The sequence below is a fragment of the Gadus morhua genome, chromosome 4 (assembly GCF_902167405.1).
Source record: "Gadus morhua chromosome 4, gadMor3.0, whole genome shotgun sequence".
Classification (NCBI taxonomy): domain Eukaryota; kingdom Metazoa; phylum Chordata; class Actinopteri; order Gadiformes; family Gadidae; genus Gadus; species Gadus morhua.
Window position 1 is genome coordinate 750,267 of NC_044051.1, and position 14,050 is coordinate 764,316.

The window sequence follows — 14,050 nt, forward strand, 5'->3', positions numbered from 1 at the left end:
TGAATATGCTGTTATTTTGAAAAAGAGGATGCTCATGCGGAAAAAAGAGAAATAGACCTTCAGGTTAAATGGTTTGATCTAGATATGGAGGGTTATTGTGGGGGTATCAGGTTGAATGGTTTGATCCAGATATCTAGGGTTATCGTGGGGGTATCAGGTAAGGCTTATGGGAAAAAATGAATATCCCGATACATTTTCTCCATTACTACAATCCCTGCAGACTATATACCATCTTGGTTAACTTCCCAGGTGGATTCCATCAAAACATTTTATGTTTTCATTTTAGTGATGCAAAAACAATCTTCCAAATTACAAAAAAGGGGTGAGAGAGAGAGAGAGAGAGAGAGAGAGAGAGAGAGAGAGAGAGAGAGAGAGAGAGAGAGAGAGAGAGAGAGAGAGAGAGAGAGAGAGAGAGAGAGAGAGAGAGAGAGAGAGAGAGAGAGAGAGAGAGAGAGAGAGAGAGAGAGAGAGAGAGAGAGAGAGAGAGAGAGAGAGAGAGCGCGCGCGATCACACTGATCCCTTATTAGTTATTTTAGGAACCAGCAGCTCGTCTGCTTCCATGTTTCATTTGTCGATTGAATTTGTTAGGATACACTGTGCTACACTGAGCCGGCCGGCGCTGCAAACCGTAAGAAACTTGAAGATGAGTTCCCTCCCTTCCGCACCTAGATGTTGCGTGGGATTGGTTGGTGAATGTGTGACGCGAGTGTTTTTTTTTACCCCTCACTCACGTTACTGCGTGAGGGAGAGGGAGAAAGCCACCAGAGAATGTTTTGAACACGAAACCAAGCAAATCTCGGCTGCCGCTTGAAAAAACCCAGATGACCGTAAAAAACTCGATACTTACGAAATAATATTTTTTTGTATCGCACACAGCTATTTTGGAGGTATATCGAGTATATTCATTATATCCCACAGCCCTAGTACCAGGTTAAAGAATGTAAAGCATTATACTGCGGATCAACAGCAGAATAACTCAGCTGAAGAGATGCAACACTATCTTGTTATATCAGCATAACAAGTCCCTTGACACTGATTCACTATCATTATTACTTTCATTAGACCAATCATGCTGCTGGGAAAATATAGAAATAGTCCTGAACATTTGAATCTGTAACATGCAGTCCTTGTCACTACCAGCTTCTCCGACCACAAGTCATGAAGCCACTAAATAACATAAAGTTGATAATTTCATGGGAAATATTGACCTGGTTTAACTGATGTCACCTTCCACTCACTGATGTCTTCTGTTGTTTTCTCTTTTAGGATCTGATGCTGTCGATTGCCAACAAAAAATCAAGTCTCATTTGAGGGAGAAGTTCAGTTCTGTGTTTGAGGGAATCCCTAAAGCAGGACAGCCAACAGGTCTGAACGACTTCTACACAGAGCTCTTCATCACAGAGAGAGGCAGTGGAGAGGTCAAAAAGGAACATGAGGTCAGACTGATTGAAACATCTTCCAGGAAACCAGCCAAGGAGGAAACACCAATCAGATGTGAGGACATCTTTAAACCCTTACCTGGAAAAGATAAACCAATCAGGACAATAATGACAACTGGAGTGGCCGGCATTGGTAAAACCGTCTTAACACACAAGTTCACTCTGGGCTGGGCTGAAGGCAAAACCAACCACGACATACACTTCACATTTCTCCTCACTTTCAGAGAGCTGAATTTACTGAAAGGGAAAGAGTTTAGCTTGGTGGAACTTCTTCATCACTTCTTTATTGAGACCAAAGAAGCAGGAATCTGCGGATTCCACCGGTTCCAAGTTGTCTTCATCTTGGATGGTCTGGATGAGTGTCGACTTCCTCTGGACTTCCAGAACAACCCGATCTGGACTGATGTCACAAAGTCCACCTCGGTAGACGTGCTGCTGACAAACCTCATCAGGGGCGACCTGCTCCCCTCCGCTCGCATCTGGATGACCACACGCCCTGCGGCAGCCAACCAGATCCCTGCTGAGTGTGTTGACATGGTGACAGAGGTGAGAGGGTTCACCGACCCACAGAAGGAGGACTACTTCAGGAAGAGATTCAGAGAGGAGTCGCTGGCCAGAACAATCATCTCCCACGTCAAGAAATCACGAAGCCTCCATATCATGTGTCACATCCCAGTCTTCTGTTGGATCATTGCTACAGTTCTGGAGGACTTCTTCAAAACATCCCAGATAGGAGAAGAGATGCCCAAGACCGTGACTCAGATGTACAGCCACTTCCTGAGGGTTCAGTCCATACAGGCGGACAGGAAGTACCATGGGAGGGCTGAAACAGATCCAGACTGGAGTTCAGAGAGCAGGGAGATCATTGTTTCTCTGGGAAAACTGGCTTTTAACCAGCTGGAGAACGGCAACCTGATCTTCTACGAGGCAGACCTGGCAGAGTGTGGCATCGATATCAGAGCAGCCTCAATGTACTCAGGAGTGTTCACTCAGATCTTTAAAGAGGAATGTGGGCTGTACCAGGACAAAGTGTTCTGCTTTGTCCATCTGAGCCTCCAGGAGTTTCTGGCTGCCCTTTATGTCTTCTGGTCCTTTATCAACACTGGGGTCAATCTGCTCAAAGAAGAACAGTTCATCTTAACCGATGGTGAAGATCAGAACCCTGCTGAGTGTGTTCAAGATGAACTCATCATCTCCGATGATGAATACAGCTCTGATGAAGATGAACTCAGCTCCGATGAAGATGAACTCATCTCCGATGAAGATGAACTCATCTCCGATGAAGATGAACTCACAGCACTCTTCTACCAGAGTGCTGTGGACAAGGCCTTACAGAGTAAGAACGGACACCTGGACTTGTTCCTCCGCTTCCTCCTGGGCCTCTCTCTGGGGACCAATCAGATTGTCTTACATGGTCTGCTGGGAAAGACAAGAAGTAGCTCACAAACCAAGAAGAAAGCAGTGTCTTACATCAAGAAGAAGTTAGGTGGTAATCTCTCTCCAGAGAGAAGCATCAATCTGTTCTACTGTCTGAATGAGCTGAACGCCTGTTCTCTAGTGGAGAAGATCCAACAGTACCTGACATCAGGAAGTCTCCTCAAAAGATATGTCCATCCTGCTCAGTGGTCAGCTCTGGTCTTCATCTTACTGACATCAGAAGAGGATCTGGAAGTGTTTGACCTGAAGGAATACTCCGAAACAGAGGAGGGTCTTCTGAGGCTGATGCCAATGGTCAAAGCCTCCAAAACATCTCTGTAGGTTCACTCATAATAATGTATGACAATACACAACACAATATACCTGATAGTAGAATACATAAGTTATAAGTAACCAAACATATCTGTAGGTTCACTAATAACATATATTATAATAAACCGATCGAATGTATTTCCATTAATAAAACGTATCTTATTCAATTTCTTAACACGTTGAAGCAACCAATAACGTAATAACGGCCAATAACGTAATAACTGCCAATAACGTATTAATTTAAATGTAATAAAGCCAATAACATGATAACTTGCCAATAATGTAATAATTTATTACGTTATTGGCAAGTTATTACGTTATTGGCTTGGAAATAAAATACAACTTGAAAATGTAATAACTGAGCCAATGATGTAATATATGGGGTAACACTTTATTGTATTTTCATCTCGTATCATGTTTAAATATCTGACCTTACAGTGACCCCTCAACCCTCATACCCCCTCCACAGGATGCCTTAAAGGAGCAAAGAGTGAATCTGGATTAATATGTAACTCTAAGGTTCCGCTATAGTAGAACTCCAAAAAGCTCACGACTCCGTTGAAGCGTCTGCGTGGTTATTACGTTATTGGCCACAATAACGTTATTGGCCACAATAACGTTATTGGTTGATGCCCACATGTTTCATTAAGTTTAAAGTTAAAGATGTAGGTCATTTTAATCACAGTTCCTAACATATTGTGTTTATTGTGAAGGCTGAATGGTTGTAAACTGTCAGAGAGATGCTGTGAAGCTCTGGCCTCAGTTCTCAGCTCCAACTCCTCTAGTCTGAGAGAGCTGGACCTGAGTACCAATGATCTGCAGGATTCAGAAGTGAAGCTGCTCTGTGCTGGACTGGGGAGTCCACACTGTACACTAGAAACTCTCAGGTCAGTTTTACTCAATCTCTCAAACAGTTACACCACAGGTTCTACATCAGAGGACATTGAACAGATTTACCTCCAGAAAGTTAACAAGTCTAAATAAATAAGTAGAATATGTACACTCAGGGCTCAAGACACATTTTCTACTTGTGCCAATTACTTTTTAATTTGGTGGCACCCTAACAAATGTGATCGCAGCCCAATATTTGACGTGATAATGTCCTTGGTCACGTACTATCCATCTGTGTCCATTCATGTGAAAAGTTTCGCTCACTTTTAATAAGTTGTTAATCTTTGATTGAATGGGGGGTCTTTTTCTGTTTTTAACGCCAGCGCCAAGACATCTCTTTCCTCACCAACCATCTCATCCTCCTCAATCAAATACCTACTATTATTCTACTTCATTTAAGAATGCTCGATTCTGATTGGCTGGGAGGGGTGCATTAATCCGGCATATTGCACGCTGACCCGCTGACCCAGGTTACCGCCCTCGACTTCGTCTCGGGCGTTAAGCCGTCCACGAGCCGGGCATATCAAACTGTTTATTGCCCGGCCTCTCAGTGATTATTCCTTACATAATAACCAGCTGCTAATTGGATAATATACTCCAATAAGGATTTATCTTCTTCTCTGGGTCATCCAGAATAGTGCATTTCTTCACATGCTCTTGAATAGCGCTAGTGCTGCTGTGACATTTCATTGAAACTTTGCACAAAGTACAAACCAGTGTTTTAGTTTCTGATCAAAGCAGAGTGTCTTCATGGGAACTTAAGTGGGTCGTGTTTCCTAATAGAGCGATCACACCGGCGCAGCAATACAGCCACGCTTTAACTCAGCACTGAACTAAACCTTGGCAGTCTGCGTGCATCGCAGCGCCATTACCACTCATCTTATCAAACACAAGACCTCCATCTCACTCCATTTGTGTTGCCATGAGAGTAAAAGGTGTACGTTGGATTCAGTTGGTTAATGATGGTATAAGGTGTATGTTTTATTACATTCCTATTCTACTCGGAACCGTGTAGTCAGACAGTAGGTGGACTTAAGAGTTGTTTAGTGAAGTTAAATAATGGATTCTTCTTATTTTTCTGGACATTTTCAGGAGTTATTTAAAAACTTTAGTTATATGATCTCATAGTAAGTCATATTTTAAAGATCTACTGTGTTGACATTTAGTTAAACTAATAAAACATGTCTTATTACAAATTTCAAATAGAAAATAATTACAGTTCCTAACATGTAGTGTATTTTGTTTGCATGCAGGCTTAATGGTTGTCATCTGCCAGAGACATTCTGTGAAGCTCTGGCCTCAGTTCTCAGCTCCAACTCCTCTAGTCTGAGAGAGCTGGATCTGAGTACCAATGATCTGAAGGATTCAGGAGTGAAGCTGCTCTCTGCTGGACTGGGGAGTCCACACTGTACACTGGAAACTCTCAGGTCAGTTTTACTCAGTATCACAAACAGTTACACCACAAGTTCTACATCACAGGACATTTAACAGATTTACCTCCAGAAAGTTAACAGGTCTAAATAAATACGTAAAATATGTCCTCTCAGGGCTCAAGACACATTTTCTACTTGTGCCAATTACTTTTTAATTTGGTGGCACCCTAACAAATGTGATCGCAGCCCTATATTAGACGTGAGAATGTCCTTCGTCACGTACCATCCATATGTGTCCCTTCATGTGAAAAGATTCAGTTACCTTTAATAAGTTGTTAATGTTTTGATTGAATAGGGGGTCTTTTTCTGTTTTTAATGCCAGCGCCTCGACATCTCTTTCCTCACCAACCAACTCTTCATCCTCATCCTCCTCCTCCTTCTCTTCTTCAATCAAATACCTACTAATAATAACCAGCTGCTGATTGGATAATATACTCCAATAAGGATTTATCTTCTTCTCTGGGTCATCCAGAATAGTGCATTTCTCCACATGCTCTTGAATAGCGCTAGTGCTGCTGTGACATTTCATTGAAACTTTGCACAAACTCACAAACCAGTGTTTTGTTTTCTGCTCAAAGCAGAGTGTCTTCATGGGAACTTAAGTGGGTCATGTTTCCTAATAGAGCGATCACACCGGCGCCACAATACAGCCACGCTTTAACTCAGCACTGAACTAAACCTTGGCAGTCTGCGTGCATCACAGCGCCATTACCACTCATCTTATCAAACACAAGACCTCCATCTCACTCTATTTGTGTTGCCATGAGAGTAAAAGGTGTACGTTGGATTAAGTTTGTTAATGATGGTATAAGGTGTATGTTTTATTACATTCCTATTCTACTCGGAACCATGTAGTCAGAGAGTAAGGTGGACTTTAGAGTTGTTTAGTAAAGTTAAATAATGGATCCTTATTTTTACGGACATTTTCAGGAGTTATTTAAAAACTTTAGTTATCTGACCTCGTAGTAAGTCATATTTAAAAAATCTACTGTGTTGACACTTAGTTAAACTTATAAAACATGTCTTATAAAAAATGTCAAATAAAGAAATAATCACAGTTCCTGACATGTAGTGTATTTTGTTTGTATGCAGGCTTAATGGTTGTCATCTGTCAGAGAGATGCTGTGAAGCTCTGGCCTCAGTTCTCAGCTCCAACTCCTCTAGTCTGAGAGAGCTGGACCTGAGTACCAACGATCTGCAGGATTCAGGAGTGAAGCTGCTCTCTGCTGGACTGGGGAGTCCACACTGTACACTGGAAACTCTCAGGTCAGTTTTATTCAGTATCTCAAACAGTTACACCACAAGTTCTACATCAGAGGACATTGAACAGATTTACCTCCAGAATGTTAACGAGTCTAAATAAATACGTAGAATATGTCCTCCCAGGGCTCAAGACACATTTTCTGCTGTTGCCAATTACTTTTTTATTTTTTGGTGGCATCCCAACAAATGTGGTCACAGCACTATATTGGACGTGAGAATGTCCTTGGTCACGTACAATCCATCGATTTCCATTCATGTGAACAGATTCACTCCGCCAGAGCATCAACATCTTTTTCCTCTCCAACCAACTGTTCATCCTCCTCCTCCTCAATAAAATACCTACTAATAATAACCAGCTGCTGATTGGATAATATACTCCAATAAGGATTTATCTTCTTCTCTGGGTCATCCAGAATAGTGCATTTCTTCACATGCTCTTGAATAGCGCTAGTGCTGCTGTGACATTCCATTGAAACTTTACACAAAGTAAAAACCAGTGTTTTAGTTTTCTGATCAAAGCAGCGGGTCTTCATGGGAACTTAAGTGGGTGTTTATGTTGTGTTTATTGTTTGCGTAAAGGCTGAATTGCTGCCATCTGTCAGAGAGATGCTGTGAAGCTCTGGCCTCAGTTCTCAGCTCCAACTCCTCTAGACTGAGAGAGCTGGACCTGAGTACCAATGATCTGCAGGATTCAGGAGTGAAGCTGCTCTCTGCTGGACTGGAGAGTCCACACTGTACACTGGAAACTCTCAGGTCAGTTTTACTCAATGGTCAAACAGTTACACCACAAGTTCCACATCAGAGGACGGTTATAAACTCTGCTTATAACTCAGTACCTGTGATGACCACATCCATGACTTAGTATCATTGGAGAAGTAACACCTTGTTGTTCAGGTGGATATTCTAATACATCCATATGCCTGCAACCTTTCAATTATAAATATAAAATGAACTCAAAATATAATACTATTGCCCCCCCACTGTCCCCCGTGTACGGGACAATGATAGTTTAGAGCGGGGTGAAGTACAGGGGGTCTTTGGAGGGTCTTACCCCTAGCTGGACACCTCAGACCCCCTGAAAGCCTCAAAATAAACATTTTGGAGGGTCTCTGGAAAGAATGATTTGAAACTTGCAATCTTCAAACAAAACGTGTTTTGAAGTTTACTATATCCAGTACTCATTATTTAAATAACTAATCATGTACTCACAAATATGAATAGGATACAGAATAACATTGTTATATTGTGTACCCAGTGAAGAGACAAACTCATCAAAGCTCTATTCATTATGAACTAATAAATAAGGAAAGCCAAGGATTAACATTTGTTAATTGATAGTTAAGTCCAGCTGTATTTCAACAGCTGTAACCAGTGGTGTAGTGGTTCTGGGAGAAGTGGGGATACTCTTAGGGCCATATTTTAACGGTCTGAAACGCAAGTGGGAAGCGCAAAGCGCAAGTAGCTTTGTGAGCGGTTCTACGGCGCTATCGCTATTTTACAGGCGGATAAATGACTCTTGCGCCGTGGCGCAAGGTCAAAAGGGTTGGTCTGAAGCAGCCTAATTACCCGTAGGTGTGGTTTGGGCGTAACGTGCAATGAACCAATCAGAGCGTTTTCTCGCATGCCCTTTAAGAGCGATCGGCGCTTGTTCCATGGCGGATTGCTATTATGATGGCGGATTTGCCAGGCGCACGCCAAGGAAGGTTCACAACAGATGATGTCCAGAGGAGGGAGAAAATATTTTTTTTTTCGGCTAAATATCCTTCAAATCTTTGCAACTTTTCATTTTTTGTTTTGTATTTTTTTTTTTCATGTACGCCTAGGAACATTTGGACAAGTCTAATAAAAAATGTCTCAAGGACATACTATACTTTCCGGTGTTTTGGACTCACTTTCGCCCACTGTTGCTGGCATAAGAAATGGGGTCATGAGCCATGTCTTCAACGGATAGCCGTTGTCTCCTAACAGCCACCCATCCAAGGGAGGATTCCCCTCGAATATGGCAGGAATGTTCGAGTTTTCCAATATGAAAGAGTCATGGCTTGAGCCAGGGTAATTAGCAAAGACATGATTTATTCTACAATTAGCATCGGAAATGACTTGGATATTAATCGAATGAGTTACGTTCCGGTTTATGTATATTAGTGCGTTTACTGATGGGGCACGTAGCTGCACATGGGTGCAGTCTATAGCACCAAGGACGCCAGGGAACCCATACTTGGTCCAAAACTCCTGCTTTGTTCTTTCCTGGCTGTCAGGTGTAACGGGGAATTTGATGTATTAATTCATTGAATAATAATAATAATTAATTGAATTTATTTAGCGCTTTTCTAGACACTCAAAGAGGCCATTCCCCATATTCCCCAGCATGTCGGACTAGACCTGACGTAACTGCATGTATAGCCGAACTTATTGCAGATTGTGAAATGCGTCCAATAGAACTAAGGGTATGCTGGAACGACCCAGCTGCATAGTATTGCATTGCCGCTGTAACTTTACTGTGCCGCTGGACAGCGTGCATCAGTCCCCAGCTCATCTGCCAGGAGATGACAGATGTCGGTGACAGCCTGACGGGTCAGGCGTAGCTTACGCCTGCATTCCTCCTCACTCAGGGAGAGATAGGTGTGTCTGGGCCGGTAGACCCTCTCCCCCCGGCGTCTGATCCTCGGTCCCAAGACGTATTCCATTCCACTGTGCAATAGAAAAATTATGAGCAACCTCAACTTAAATGGTATGCAGAGTAAGGTTTTAAATGGACTTACAGAAGGTGATTTCGCAGTCTTCAGAATTGTGGTTCCTGATTCTTGACGGACAACCCACATTGACAGGTGTCCTTATATACATATGTCTCTTGCCACTATTGGTCAACCAGCTTAATTTGATCCGTCATTACGCCTGCTACAATTCGCGTGAATAATTTGGGTAAATGTGTACGCTAGATTTATTCCTATTTATTTTATCTTTATGGACACCACAATGATTTTCCTTGTGTGGTAATATTTTATTTTCCTTGTAATTATGTATGGTTTGCAAAAATGGGTACTGCTGTCCGTGTAGATGAGAGAAGCAAAGTGTATGCACGAGGTGCACAAGTAATCCGTATGCATCGCGTGCGCATGTATGCATGCGCCCTGAAAATAGCATCTGAACAACGAGCCACTGACTTTAAACCAGGTACTTCCTGGTCTGTGGCGCAATTGTATTCAGATACTGCAAAATACCGTTTGCGCCAGAACACGCCTCCTCCTTTCGCCAAACCAATCCCTAATTTACCGGCGAGTGGCGGTGGTGGGAAAAGAACGCTCTGCGCCAGTTGTAAACTAGCAACGACACATGCGCCAGTGACTAAGTCACTTGCGCCGGATGCAAGATAGGGCCCAAAATGTCTTAAAGCGCCCTGTGTTATAAACAGTAACATTGAGAATACTCTTGCATCTTTAGTGTACCCATAAATGGGCCAGTAATGTTGGGACATTGTCACTTAACTTGTGCTTCTTGGCCAGGATTGACTTTGCATCAGTCCTGGCCCACAGACTATAGCAGGGATGGGCAACTTTAATGATAAAGAGCGCCACATTTTTTATCATAACCATCGGAGGGCCACATGACTGCACACTTCAACTAAACGTGAGCTGAGAGAAGCTACATAATTTTGAATTTGGTAGATGATTTCCTGTATTCTGGTGCATTTTGGCGATGGCCACTACCTAAAAAATCGTCCAGAATCATAACCTATGTACGGTATGTTAATTGAACCAACATACATTAATTTCATGTTTTCCATGCTCAAACAGCCACATGAATGGTCAGTATTTTTGTCAGTGCAAAGGGCTCACATACATCATCATTCAATGAAGTCAAAAAACTGGAAAACAGTGGCCCAACATTAAGTGCAACAACTCAATGAACTCAAACCCAACAAGCAGTTGTAGTAGTTGTAGTGGCGACTTAAGTGGATATCTTTAATGACTAGTTTGCTTAGAAGCGATATCAGACGCATGGGTTTGCCTTTGAATTCTATGAATTCTTCTCATCTTTCTTGAACGAGTTTTCTGTAACTCGATCAATTATTATTATTATCATAATTTCTTTTTATTTTATTTATTTATTTATTTATTTTTATTATGTGCGTGCTGAGTGGGCATGCGGGTCGCGGGCCACATGCCCGCGGGCCGCGGGCCGCCAGTTGCCCATCCCTGGACTATAGGGTGAGACCACTACATTATTATGCATTCTGAGTGAACTATTGCTGATTCCTTCGTCCATCCACACATGGAAATCCGACGACTAGTCTCACCGTGTAAGTAGTCTATCGGCCAGTCGTTTATGTAGTAAACTGTCTCTTGTACAGATGATGATGGCCAGAGTGCCACCATTAGAAAATTAACATTATTTGTCAAAGGGGGTTTGCAAGTATTACTGCAAGGTATTGTATGTTACTTATCTTAAATGTATTTAAAGTTTCACTTGAATACATTTTTAATTCTAATAGATTAAGTTGTTGTTGTGAGCACTGCTTCATACAGCATGTCTGAACATCACTGACTGCTTTAATGAGTCACTTAAACCGTTAGAACGGAGCATGAATCACAGGAAGGCCTGGGCCTGTTCAGTGATCTTTCATTTGTTTTCTGACATTAAAATGTCGTCTCCTTTTGGGGCCATCACCAGTTTGCACCCCTGATAATAATACTTTTGATCATGTTATTGGTTTCCCTGATGGATCTATAATCTAGATGGTAGTACAATCTAACAGAGTTCTAGGTAAAGGTGATACTTTAATCAAGTGAAATATAAAGAAGTCAAAGTCCTGTGGTTGAGTGGACCTCGCTCCACAGCGGAATAGAGACTAGGGCTTGGGGCGCTACAATGCTGATATATTATGTGGCCGTTGAATACCCGCTTGTTTCCGGGAAGGCCTTCTTCCACGGGTGGCGCTGTGGCAAATGGTCCCAATCCAAATGTGGTGTGGTTTAGAAAACCTAACGTATTATGTGTGAGAAGCTTTCTCTTGGCCATCTTGAACCGCTGGCCAGAAGGAGCTCCACACATCCACACACACCTCGCCACCGGTGTCCCTTCACTGGACCAGGAAGTGCTTCATAAAAGGACCTTCTACGTCACCAAGGCAACGCCACTTGTGTTTGGAGTAGGACGTTCACAAACTGGTTGGCAGACTGGAAAAACACAGGATTTTACACGTGTGTGTGTGTGTGTGTGTGTGTGTGTGTGGTGTGTGGTGTGTGTGTGTGTGTGTGTGTGTAGCTTGTCTGGTTGCCTGGTCACACAGGAAGGCTGTGCTTCTCTGGCCTCAGCTCTGAGCTCCAACCCCTCCCATCTGAGAGAGCTGGACCTGAGCTACAATCACCCAGGAGACTCTGGAGCTGCGCTGCTCTCTGCTGGACTGGAGGATCCACGCTGGAGACTGGACACTCTCAGGTATGGAGAGGACAGCTCACCACTCAGGGACAAAGTCTCCGACAAGGATTCATGCCGCTGCTAGATGAAGTGGTTTGAAAAGACAGCTGTCACTCATGTTGTGTAGAACGTTATGAGACAGCAGATGATGAAGGTGAATGTTTCAACATGCTGGTCTCACTTTGTTTCCCCCCCAGTGTGGAGCACGGTGGAGTGTGGAGGCTGAAACCAGCTCTAAAGAAGTGTAAGGGTCTGTTTGATTCATCACATCACACACTCACTATTGAGATGGAAAGTCCGTTCACAAAGCAGGAAGTGAGATCAGATCCTACTGGGAATGAAGATGATGGCTGACATCATGTATCTTACGTATGTTAATACTGTCGACCGTCACATTAAACCTGCTTGTATAAAACCCAGCAGGTATTACATTGTTATATTATGGATTGGATAGTGAGTAGAGCTGTGATTATTATCAGACATAATCATGATAATCATCATGAAGCTAACATCTGGGGGAGGGGGGGGGGGGGGGGGGGGGGGGCTGATGGTGGGGGGGGGGTGCGGGAGAGGTCTGAGGGTTGCTGAGGAGGTTGAGGGGGGGTGACGGGGCTGAGGGGGTGGGGGGTGAGAGGGGGGACTGAGGGGGGGAGGGAGCTGATGGTGGGGGAGGGGGCTGATGGTGGGGGGCTGTGGAGGGTGAGGGGGGGTGAGTAGGGTGAGGGGGGGTGACGGGGCTGAGGGGGGGCTGATGGTGGGTGAGGAGGGTGAGGGGGTGCTGAGGGTCCTGGTCCCGGGGGAGGGGGAGGGGGGGTGAAGCATGTCATTTTCATGAGATCAGTACCAGTGATGATGATGATGATGATGAGGATGAAGAGCGGTTCAGCAGCTCATCATGTCTGGTTCTCCCTCAGATGCCTGTGAACTCACACTGGACCCCAACACGGCCCAAGCATTCGTCTCTCTGTCTGAGGACAACAGGAAGGTGACGCGGGTTGGAGAGGGCCAGTCGTATCCGTATCACCCAGACAGATTTGACTGGCAGAGTCAGGTGTTGGGTAGAGAGGCTCTGACTGGCCGCTGTTACTGGGAGGTAGAGAGGGAAGGAGTGGTTGGTATAGGAGTGACATACAGAGGAATCCCAAGGACGGACTACATTTACAGTGGGCTTGGACGGAACAACAAGTCCTGGTGTCTTTATTATGATGAAGGTCGTTACTCTGCCCAGTACAACCATAGACCTACAGAACCTCCTCTCCCCCCCGCTGGCTCCACCAGAGTAGGAGTGTATCTGGACCGGCCTGCTGGCTCTCTGTCCTTCTACAGTGTGTCCCCAGGTGGAGGAGGGTCCTCAGACACACTGACACACCTCCACACCTTCTGGTCCTCCTTCACCCAGGAGGACCTCCTCCCGGGGGTCAGGGTAGTGAGGGGGTCCTCAGTGTCTCTGTGTCGGTTGTAGACACACACACACACACACACACACACACACACACACACACACACACACACACACACACACACACACACACACACACACACACACACACACACACGAAGGGTGCGGAGTGGGTCGGCGGGGTCTCTCTCTCTCTCTCTCTCTCTCTCTCTCTCTCGTCCGTGTGCACACACATTGTTTGCATGCAAACACACATAGGAGGGGGGTGAGAGGGGGTGTTCCATTTTTGCAAAACTCGAAGCACAAATGTCGAAGCACAAGACTCAACATAACTTTTTTATGTTTAATGTTGCCTTTTATGCTTCATTTTGTTGATTTATATAATTGTTAATTGTATACCAGTAGATAAACTGAATTCTAATTTTAAATGGGGATCTTTTAACTATGTTTAATATGA

At 43.9% G+C, this 14,050-nt stretch overlaps 1 protein-coding gene across 1 annotated transcript in view; it reads left to right on the forward strand.

Moving 5' to 3' along the window:
- Positions 1-670: 670 nt before the first annotated feature.
- Positions 671-14,050, forward strand: part of LOC115542912 (NACHT, LRR and PYD domains-containing protein 3-like) — a 16,457-nt gene continuing 3,077 nt past the window's right edge. The window contains exons 1-10 of the mRNA XM_030355405.1: positions 671-677; positions 1,268-2,587; positions 2,738-3,194; positions 3,903-4,076; positions 5,334-5,507; positions 6,606-6,779; positions 7,356-7,529; positions 12,042-12,215; positions 12,392-12,438; positions 13,109-13,649. Coding sequence (XP_030211265.1) covers positions 671-677; positions 1,268-2,587; positions 2,738-3,194; positions 3,903-4,076; positions 5,334-5,507; positions 6,606-6,779; positions 7,356-7,529; positions 12,042-12,215; positions 12,392-12,438; positions 13,109-13,649 — 3,242 coding nt within the window. The remainder of the gene's footprint in view (positions 678-1,267; positions 2,588-2,737; positions 3,195-3,902; positions 4,077-5,333; positions 5,508-6,605; positions 6,780-7,355; positions 7,530-12,041; positions 12,216-12,391; positions 12,439-13,108; positions 13,650-14,050) is intronic.